Genomic DNA, 10535 nt, shown 5'->3' on the forward strand with positions numbered 1-10535 from the left:
AAAAAAGAGGAACAAATGTAACCTGAACAATAAAGATTTAATTAAAAAAAAAAACACACACACACACACAAAAAAAGAATCTGACAAACCATACACTTGGAAATTGTGAACAGACCCATATTAGTTTTCATTATTGCTGTGGCTTTCATTTTTTTGTTAATCCTCACCTGAGGATATTCTTCCACTGATTTTTAAAGGGAGTAGGAGTGGGAGGAAGGGAGAGAGAGAGAGAGAGGAGAAAGAGAGAGAGAGAGAGAGAGAGAGAGAGAGAGAGAGAAAACAACATAGATTGGTTGCCTCCTGCATGTGCCCCAACCAGAGACCAGAGCCAGGGATCAAACCTGCAAACCCAGGTAGGTGCCCTTGACTGGGAAATGAACCCTGAACCCTCTGGGCATGGGCCAATGCTCTAACCACTGTGAACATTGGCCAGGGCAGTTGTTGTAGTTTTCTTCTCCCGTTTCCTCTCTCACCCTCTTTTCTTCCCTCCCTCTTTTCCTTCCTTTTAGACGGAGTTCCTAATTCCTTAGCTCCAATTCATGCTGTACTCTCTCACCATTCTTTCTCACATCGTTTCCTTCTCCCTCCATCTCGACATTGCTTTCCCACATTTCACAGTGAATGTCAATGTGCTGGAGTGTGCACGGGATGGGGAGGGTTACTGAGAACCATGATTTTAGAAGCTTATGTGTTTGAGAGCCTGTGAAATCCTCCCTGGCCTCAGAGATTTTAAATTGTTTCAATCTATATTTTCTTTGACTTTTATGCTTTTAAAGTTTCACATCCAATAACCACATTAGTATCCAGAGCATGGATTTTTTGAGTTTGACAAAGCTGATCCTGTGGATTCAGTTTCCATAAATCCCTTAAAGTGTTTAACCAACTTTTCTCATTTTGCAAAAATGTCTAACAAAATCACAGGGGAAAACAATTGTTCTTGACATCACAACAGTTTAATATGCTAACTTATTCATTAAATTGTGCTTCACATCAATGGAAATCCTCAGTTCTACAAACTATCATTTTTTAAATAGCAATAAGGGTTGATAATGTCACAATACAATCTCCTAGTACCCGAGTTCATACATATTGTTGCACAGAAACCAAAGGAAATATCTCTTAGGAGAAATAATTTACTATCTATTGAGTAACTATCTTTACATCTAAAATGGGGCACCAGATATAAGTCCAGATTTTTCTTTCCAACATTTTTTTTATCTTTGAAACATTAAATGAAAAATAATGCAAGCAAGACCCAGAATGTACTTCTGGGAGGAATAAAAAACACGGGAAGAAGAGAAAAGTTGATCACGTGATTTAAAAAAAATAACGACAAGCTGGTGGGAGACAAATGTGACAATGACTAAATCACACAAACTCTGCTTCCTCAGATCATGGTTTTCCCTGGCAAGAGCTGAGGTTTTCCAGCACTGACATCTGGCCCTTTGATGAGATACCACAGTGCAGCAGAACATGGAACTCACAGAGATTCCACTTGGTGTGTCAAAGGCTGACACATTATTTCCATAGACAACTTAGAACACAAGTTCAAGAAACATCTGTGCTTTCGGGTTCTCAGATCCAGAGCTCCGTGAGGTTACCTCGAGTCCTCGCCTAGAAGTCCAGGGGCGTTTGTCTTGCAGATGTTGCTGGTGTTTATAGTGAGGCCAGTCCTCTGGAATCTCAGCACCTCTGCAAGATCAGTTGGTTCTGTGTGTCACGAAGCTTACATCCATGTGCATTCCATCCATTAGGTTACAAAACACACAGGTTTCAACCCACCCACTTGCCCAAAAGGGCTGATTCAAAGTTTTAGGGAATCAGTTCAGATATGTCCAGGTGAATATGGTGAGAGAATAACAGGTTTATATGTCCACTAGAGATGGAAGAAGGGAACAGAAGAAAAGCTGAACGTGTCTTGGAGAAAGAACCTTGGCATGCTCCCCAGAGATGACACAACTGAGTAGAGTCATCAGACTCGGCCAGCCCTGGTACCAGCCTGGAGACATTCAGTCAGAGTTCTGGAGACCAGTGGACGTACAATAACGATGGGAAAGGAGAAATCTTGGCGACACAGCTGTGAGCAGATCGGGGTATTCTTCACTTAAGTCCCACCCAGCTTTCTCTTTGAGCCAACTCATTCTATTCATTCAGTCTTTATTTCAGCCCCTAAAACTATCCCCATGCTCTTGTCCTGTCTCATGAGCCTCATGTCCTTTTCTGCCCTTTTAAATGGCCAAAAGAATTACAGTCCCCAGACTGCTCTTGTTCTTGAGGACAGAAGCTGCATATTAGTTATTTTCTATTTTTCAGTATTATCTGGCACATATTTAATTCCTCATCTTTCCACCTTTACAAGGTCTGCTTCCTTTTTAGGAGCTCTACTTTTTTTTCTATGCTTATTCCCAGTCTCCCTAACCCCCCACTCCCCACACACACATGATCCTATTACATAGGACCTTCTTCTGAGCTAGAGGCCAGATAAACATTCTGTGTGAAGGTGTTAGCTTATGACAGCTTAAAGCATGTCCTCTCTCTAGCAAATGTGCAAAGGGAATCACTGAAAAAAAAATAATTTAAAAAACCTTTAGGAACCAAAAAAATAAGTTGCTGATAAAATTCTAGGGACCTGGGGAAGTGGTAGAGACGAAAGTAAATTTTTAGAGCAGGGGTTCTATTGATCACCCCTTAAGCTTCAGCATTGAGGCTGCTGCTGATTGTAAGTATTTCTAACACTGAGCTTCCCTAAGGAGGTGTAAGCACATCCCCTCAGCCTTGTCCTTGAGTGGTTTTGGGATTGGATGGGGTGAAGATGAGCAAGAAGTGTTTGAGTGCCTGTGCTTTTCAGTTGCCCCTGCAGCACTGACAGTTTTTTGGCCATTTCACTCCTATTAACAGGCTCCCTCACTAGACGCAGGGGCTTATGGGCCAACTCTGCCAGTCTCCTTGGCATTATCTAAGTCACTGCAGTTCCATGAAAAGGTAAGGGAAGATATAAATCAATAAAGGTTTAGATTCATATTTTTTCAATTCCCAACCCTAAATCTGATGCTAAGCAGCACAAAATAGTAGGAAAGACTTGAAGTCAAAAGACTGGGGCTCTGAGCAACTTCCTTGTTAGTAAACTGTAATCTTTGGGAAATCTCTTGACATCTCTGAATTTCCATGTCAAACTATCTAATGGGTAATGTGTAGAGGTCCTATTTAACATATAAGAATGTAGTGAAGATCAATGAGATACTAAAGGTAAAAATGTTTTTAAAAACATTAAGTGCTATATAAAGTTATGAATTTAAACTTATCTATTGTAAAACATATGACCATATAGATGACATCAAAAAGCACTGGATGTATTTGTTAATTCCCCTTTGTGTCAGAGACTAATAGTTTCATCAGTATTAATTTTTACATTATTTCATTAAATCATAGGACCTTCATATCAAGGCACATAGCAACCAATAATAAAGGCATTTTATGCCTTTCTTTGCTAAATGTAGCTAATGGCTAGGTGCTAGCCCATAAGATGTGGCTATAAGTGATATGTGCAACTTCCTTCCATGTCCCCTCTTTGTTGTCTTAAATGTAGATGAGATGGCAGGAGCTGCAGCAGCCATCTTGGGCCAGGAGATGGAATCTGCACATTAGGACAAGAGAGCAAGAGAGTGCCTCGGTTTCTGGTAATGTCACACACCAGTTATCCAACCAGTTTGTCTTTTAAGCGAGAGAACAATTCTTCCATCTTATTGAAGTCACTAACATTTTGAGTTTCTTTGTTAAATCAGCCAAATGGAAAACCTATCCAATAAACTACTTATAGTTATTATTTTTATGATCTATGCTCACCTCACCTCCTTGCCAGGTCTATCTGGTAGACCTTCTCTCCCATACTATATACTATCTCTAGACAGACTTTTGAACAAATCCTCATTTTTCAAACCATTGATCAAACTATTTGTGACAGTTACCTCCTTTAGATGATAAAAAACTTTTTATAAATTTAATAGCACATGTGATATCTTTAACTGCTGCCTAAAACTAATTGCTAATGATATTAATTATTATAAAGGGGATCCAGATAATTCTCAGGGCAGGTTTTCCCCAGTTACCAAGAGGAGGCTGCCAATAAATGAGGCAGAATAGCCTCCTTAGTCCTTAATAATGATAATAATAATTTAAACATACACAGATACACACACAGACATCTAATCCCAGTCTCATTACTGGGGCTGCCATTGCTGAGAGAAGGAAAGGAATGTCTACCTCAGAGTTGCAGGAGTTAATAGGATGTGGCACTCCCTGGGGAATTCTCTGTCTTGTTCTCTCCCTCTTTCTCTCTCTCTCCTTCTCTCCCTCTCTTTCTCCCTCTTTTAACACTAATGTATCTGGAATTGATTTGGTTTGGGATCTGAAGGCCGACAACTTCCCCTGGATTCTTAGGCCCACATGCCTTTTATTGGCATCGCTTCCCCGAGCTTCACTCAGCATGTAGGTGTGCAGTCAATTTTCAGAGAACAAACCACATCCCCACCTCTTCGTTTCTATCAACATAGGCCCCCAGGGATATGACAAGTGTGCTGCTTTGGAATGAAATGATATGAAGGAGAAAGCCCTTGTCGGTCTTTTTAATTTGCTCAGCACTGGCCTCGGGCCAACACGAAGAGATGGTTTCTCCTCTGAACATCCTGATAGCTGGTCTCCAGTGGAGCACCATACATCACGCCTTTAGCAGCAAGGCCATGAACGCTTTTTGATATCAATCCCGAGGTGCCTAAGGAGCAGTGTGAAGTTAGCAGAGGCTGCCTCCAAGTCTCAGCTATGCACGAATTCCCTGCCAAAAATTTAAAGTGAGTTTAAAGGAAACAACCTGAATGCTTTCGAACTTGGTTTGATTTTCCACATGACAAAAGACTAGATTATCATTGTGGGGTGTGTGTGTGTGTGTGTGTGTGTGTGTGTGTGTGTGTGACAATAGCAGGCAGAGGGTAATTTGCAGACCTGCCATCGGCCATCCTGGGCAGAACATTAGATGTTAACATCAAAATGTGAAGAGAGAGCGAGCTTCTCATTAATCCCAGCTGCAATCTGCTTCCCTCCCTACCTTAGGAACAAATCATCAGAAAAGAAAACATTAATATTTTGTGAGCCTAATCTCCACCAAATAATGAGCAATTTTTACTTGGCCCCTTTAACTCACCCTCATGAATGGCTGACAAAGTAAAATTGCCTAAAAAGTCATCAATCTCTCAGTTTATTGATGTGGAGAGGGCTGGACTCACCCAAGGCCCCATGGCTCTGGGTCACTGCCACCTTGTTGCTGTCCCAGTTGTGTCACCCATAGGGGATAGAGGCATATACTTCTGGGCAATAATGGCTGGATTCTTGCATGGTTGGCTGAAAGCTTTTATCCCATATGGAAATCACGATGGAGTCCAAAGAGACTGCACTTTGCAGTCAGCCAGACCTAGCATACAGGTCAGGAGAAAGCTACATTTTGTCAGTGGGTTTCACTTTACTCACCTATGAAATTGGGACTAATAATATATACCTGGTTGTGAATAGATTTAAAGTATGAAAAGGGCCTCCCACAGTTCCTGGCAAAAGGGAGGTCCCCCAAAACGCCTTCCGTCACATGACAGATGAAGCCAAGGGTCGTGAGAGAAGAGTCTATGTGATTTTTCTAGGCCTCCCTTTGATGGAAGCACCAGGCTTTCCTCCGTGCAGGCAGTCGATCCATGAATGCCTCTGGGTTGATTGACTCTCAACCCCAGAGAGAGTATTCCGGAGGATGAGATGTGGCTTATACAAAGCTAGCTTAAACATCAAACATGTTGGATATCAATGAAGTAGGCTTTTCAATCTGATTTAGGAGTTTCCCTCATTTTGCCTTCAGCTCCTTGAGGGGATTGATCAGACAAATCTATTGTGAAACTTACTACTCACTCTGATCCTCCTAACCGATTGGTAGGTAGTCAAGGGATCGCCATGTCCTCTCCCATACTTCTCCCCCTATTATTCAAAAGCATGGTGTTATCATAGTTGTGACTGGGAAAAGGTGAAAATAAGAAACATTCAGCAATGCTGTGCATTTTGGGGGGTTCAGTTTTATACACTCCAGCCAGCGCCAGCTGTAGCCAGAATCTAACAACAGGCAAAGACCATGTGGGGAGAAAAAAGTTATCTGGCTAGGAATATTTAAATTTGGGGAGGTAGAGTCTTTTTAAACTCCCAGGATAATCGCACCATTGTGTTCTGTATCTCCTGGCCTAAATCAAAATTATTATTTATTTAAGGACCTCAAATATGTTTTATATAACTGATAGCTACCGTAAGCTCGTATTCTTCAAGCCAAATTCTTTTCAAATGTCTTTCCCTCTGTGATAGTAGAATTTCAGACCTGGCAGTACCATATCAGAGAAGATGACTGTTCCAAAGAGATAAAACTTGGAAATGTTCTTTAAAAAAAACATACACCTGAGGTCTGTAGCCAGTTTGGAAATGGTAGGCATGTATCTACCCTCCAGCTTCCCCCCAGGCCCCCTTATCATTCATTCCTTACATTGAAAATACAACTTGGTAAAGAGTTCTCTCCATAGGCATTAGTTAATAAGACATTTTCTCCCAAATGCCCCACCAACGTTCATGTCTCAGGGGCCACGGGCACCCGGACCTGAATCCACTTGCAGTTCCCTAAGATGTGGGGAAGGAAACATGGCTCAGGGCTGGGATGCAGGGCTTTGTCGGATGTGAGTCTCTAGTGATGGTCAATAGTAGGATAATCCTGTTTTAAAAGACGGCAACAAAACACATTTCTCTTCTTCTGATTTAAACCCCATTCAAACAGAGTTCAAAGATGACAGCCAACAGCAAAGTTAGAGATGGCCTAAAACCTTATCAAAGGGCTGAGAGGGACTTCTTTCTCTCTCTCTCTCTTGAAACCAACCAATATTTCCATTACAGAGACAGTATGAAACAGACCAGTTTCAGCAGAACATCCAAGCCACGGTTTGGCTTTTCATGTCTGCCTCTGGGGGTCCAGTCACCCAGAGTGTCACCTGTGCTGTGCCAAGGAGATTGCAAGGACACTGTTTCCTTTTTGGTGCTTCTCTCCTTGACCTTCTGAAGCGGTGTATCCTGGATGCATTCCTACCCTCCTCCATATCACAGATTGGCAAATGTCAGGAAGTAAAGAACAAGACCGACCCTCTCCAGCTGGATAAAGGTGAAGGAAAAGAGGAAGCAGGTGTCCACCTCCGGCCACATACAGCCAGATGCCCTCAGAATGGCCCAAGAGTCTCCAAGGTAACGCCACAGGGAGGAGAGGCAGGGGGTCACCATCTCACCACCTGACTGTTGTAGTCCTCGGTGACGGCCCCCTCTGTGTTCCCATCCTCTTTGGGCCACCGGTGGCTCCTCGACTCCCGCTGCAGCCTCCGCTCCTCCCTCCTCTTTTGCCGGTCCCTCTGGTGCTCCAGCTGCTTGGTGTGGTGGTAGCGCTGCTGGAAGAGATCTTTTGCATACTCATAAAGCTGCATGTCCAGGAAGTTGAGCTCCTCAATGCGTTGGCGAGCACCGTCATTGATCTCCACATTGGAAGCCCGCGTGATGTTGAACTGTGTGAAGGGAGAGATGAACTTGAGGTTGAATGTCCTCTCAAAGAGAAACTGTGTCTTCCTCTGGAATTCTGTGAGCCCAAAGAAGGCCATGTTCTTCAGGTTGTTTTTCGCGCTCTGCAACAGGATGGTGTTTCTTTCGCTCTCATTCATGAAAGTCAAGTTGTAGCAGCCCACCAGGCTGAGGTCCGCCAGCATGCGCACCTGGCGGTTGTTGGCCAGGTTGTAGGTGCAGTCCATGAACTCTCGCAAGCTCACCCCAGACCAGTCATCCCCCGGGTAGCAGGTAGGTAGCTCATCGGGGGTGGGGCTTCTCCCATCACACATGTGGAGGGAGGTTTTCCACGTGGCTCCTCTCTGGACATGTTTCCACTCGCTCAGGTAACGGGACACTGGATCACGCAACATTGTGATGTAATAGAAATTCCTGGAAGAAATTAAAGGAAGAGTGTCAGTCATTGACAGCTATAACTCTGGGATTCTGAACCTTTGCAGTCAATGGCTCTTCTGCCAGATGTTCATGTGAGAGTGTTTTCTGGGATTTGCACTGATCAGGCAAATGTTCCCATGTGTGCGTATTTCCATAAGCACATGTGAACCAGTTTTCAATATTAAGTTTGCTGGGCTTTTCCTCCCTGCTCCAGTGTGGGGAGGGAGAAGTAGGGGAATAGATCATTCATTCATTCAGCAGTTATTCACTGATCAATTACTACCGGCAATTACAATAGCTTACATTAAGAGAACACATCATGATATTTGAAATTTATTACCAATCCAATATCTATTTGATTCTTACAACAAACTTTTGTAGTAGACATGAGACTATTTGTTAGGGAACCATGCAAGGAGGTAAAGTGATTTGTCCAAGGTCATGGGCGTAGAAAGGGCAAAGCTGGAAGCCAAGGCTCCTATTTTCCTGTTTACACTGCTGTTCTAGATTACAAGGGAGGTGGGGTTGGGAAGGGGTTGTGAAGACTAATATTTACTGAGCAACTATTATGTGCTAGAAACTGTACTAAGTATTTTATGCATACTGGCACAGATAATCCTGAACACAACTTTGTAAAATGAGATTTTTTAAAAAAATGAAACTGAGAATACAGAGACTGAAAAATGTAGCCCAAGGTCCTAGAGCAAGTTAATAACTGAACTGCAATAGAATCTAGGCCTCTTTAATTTCATAGCCCCTGTGCTTTCCTGTGCACTAGACTGATATTTTAAAAACAAAAATGCAACAAATATTTAGTAAATGGGATTAATTGTCAGGTGCTGTGTAGAGGGCCGCCTGGGAGGCACCTAGGCATTTTCTTATAATTATTGTCAGCTGAACTCAGAGCGTAGGCAGAGCCACGCCCTGGGAACATGCTTCCCCAATAAGGCTGGACGTGTTAATCAGGCAGGGGCGGAACTAGATATGTAAATCTAGGCCTTTAAAATAAACCTGCTGTGTGGCTCAGCCGCCTTTGCCGCCTCTCCATCAGAGAGGATGGCGCCCACCTGGCCCCAGCTTAAAATCTATTTCTGCATCTTGGTCTTTCTTTAATTTCTTAATCCCCAGCTCCTCCGCTCAAGAACCTGTCGTTTTCCCGTGCGGGTCGCGGGAAACAGAAACAGCCCACCACAGTGCTGTGGTTATAATTACAGGTCATATCTCATCTAAAGACATTCCATAGAACTTTGAAAATAAGTATATTTTATAAATGATTAACTCCAGAATGATTAGGTAAAGATCAGGGTACCTCTGGCTTAAAAGGACAAAAAGAGAGTTGGAGAAGTCAACAGAAAAAGACATAATAGTAGACTTTAAAGAAAACAAAAATAGATTCATAATGAGAAAAATCCTTCTTATAGATTCAGCAGTTACCAATGGAATGGGCTGCCCACCCCACCACTTTGTCAGCAGGAGTAACACTCAGAAGTCTCCTGGGCAAAGTGTCCTGATACATTCTGAAAAGAGCACCAGGCCTCACTTGGCCAACTAAACTGTTGTGTGGTTTTTTTAGTGCATACCTAGTAAAAGCCCTGACAAAAATAAGGAGTGTAAGGGTACAATGTTTTTTATGCTGTTTAAAATAGCATAAAAATTGAGGAACTATAATATTTCAAATTATACATTTACTATATTCAGTTATTTTTAATGTCTAGCCAAATAATTTTGAAGTGTGCTAATGAAACTTCAAAAACTTAAGTAACACTCATTTCCCATTATATTAGGAGGAGGAATTTATTGGAACTGCCCCAGATAGGCCAGCCTGAACCCTTGCTTTTGCCAGCCAACACTTTCCATTACTCTGTTGTCTTTTCCTGTGACAGAATGACAATTCCATCAGTGGAAGAAAATTTCCCAAAAGGTCAGTAGGGAGAGCAGAAAACGACTGACACAGCTTCTGGGCTCCACAAAGAAATGTTGACGATAAAGTTTTGCTCAGAGATATTACTATGGCTGAATATTATGACATGTCATTATTAATCTTGCTTTGGGCCTATGCTGGGACTTGTTCACTTTCTAGTGTTACAAGCAGAGACTGGCTTTTAATTCATAAGCAAATTTCATTGTAAATATAAAAACACAGTAATGATGACGATGTAACTCAGGTGTGGGTTAAGGATGCCAAAGAGAAGAATTTAAATCAGAGAGACATATGTATTGGGTCAAATAAGACCACACATGAAAAATGTATTATTTCCCTGTTAATTGGGTAAAACAGAAAACATAAAAAAAAGGATTTAAATTAAAAAGATGATGGCAGCCGAACCGGTTTGGCTCAGTGGATAGAGCGTCGGCCTGCGGACTCAAGGGTCCCAGGTTCGATTCCGGTCAAGGGCATGTACCTTGGTTTCGGGCACATCCCTACTGGGGGGCGTGCAGGAGGCAGCTGATCGATGTTTCTCTCTCATCGATGTTTCTAACTCTCTATCCCTCTC

General features: G+C 42.5%; 1 protein-coding gene across 1 annotated transcript in view; it reads right to left on the reverse strand.

Annotated features, from left to right (window-relative positions):
• Positions 1 to 2149: 2149 nt before the first annotated feature.
• The window catches only part of HS6ST3 (heparan sulfate 6-O-sulfotransferase 3), a gene marked incomplete at its 5' end in the record, with an annotated part of 712237 nt that continues 703851 nt past the window's right edge, over positions 2150 to 10535 (reverse strand). Inside the window, one exon of the mRNA XM_005882397.2 lies at positions 2150 to 8037. Coding sequence (XP_005882459.1) covers positions 7329 to 8037 — 709 coding nt within the window. The remainder of the gene's footprint in view (positions 8038 to 10535) is intronic.

This window comes from Myotis brandtii, unplaced genomic scaffold (assembly GCF_000412655.1).
Source record: "Myotis brandtii unplaced genomic scaffold, ASM41265v1 scaffold71, whole genome shotgun sequence".
NCBI lineage: Eukaryota > Metazoa > Chordata > Mammalia > Chiroptera > Vespertilionidae > Myotis > Myotis brandtii.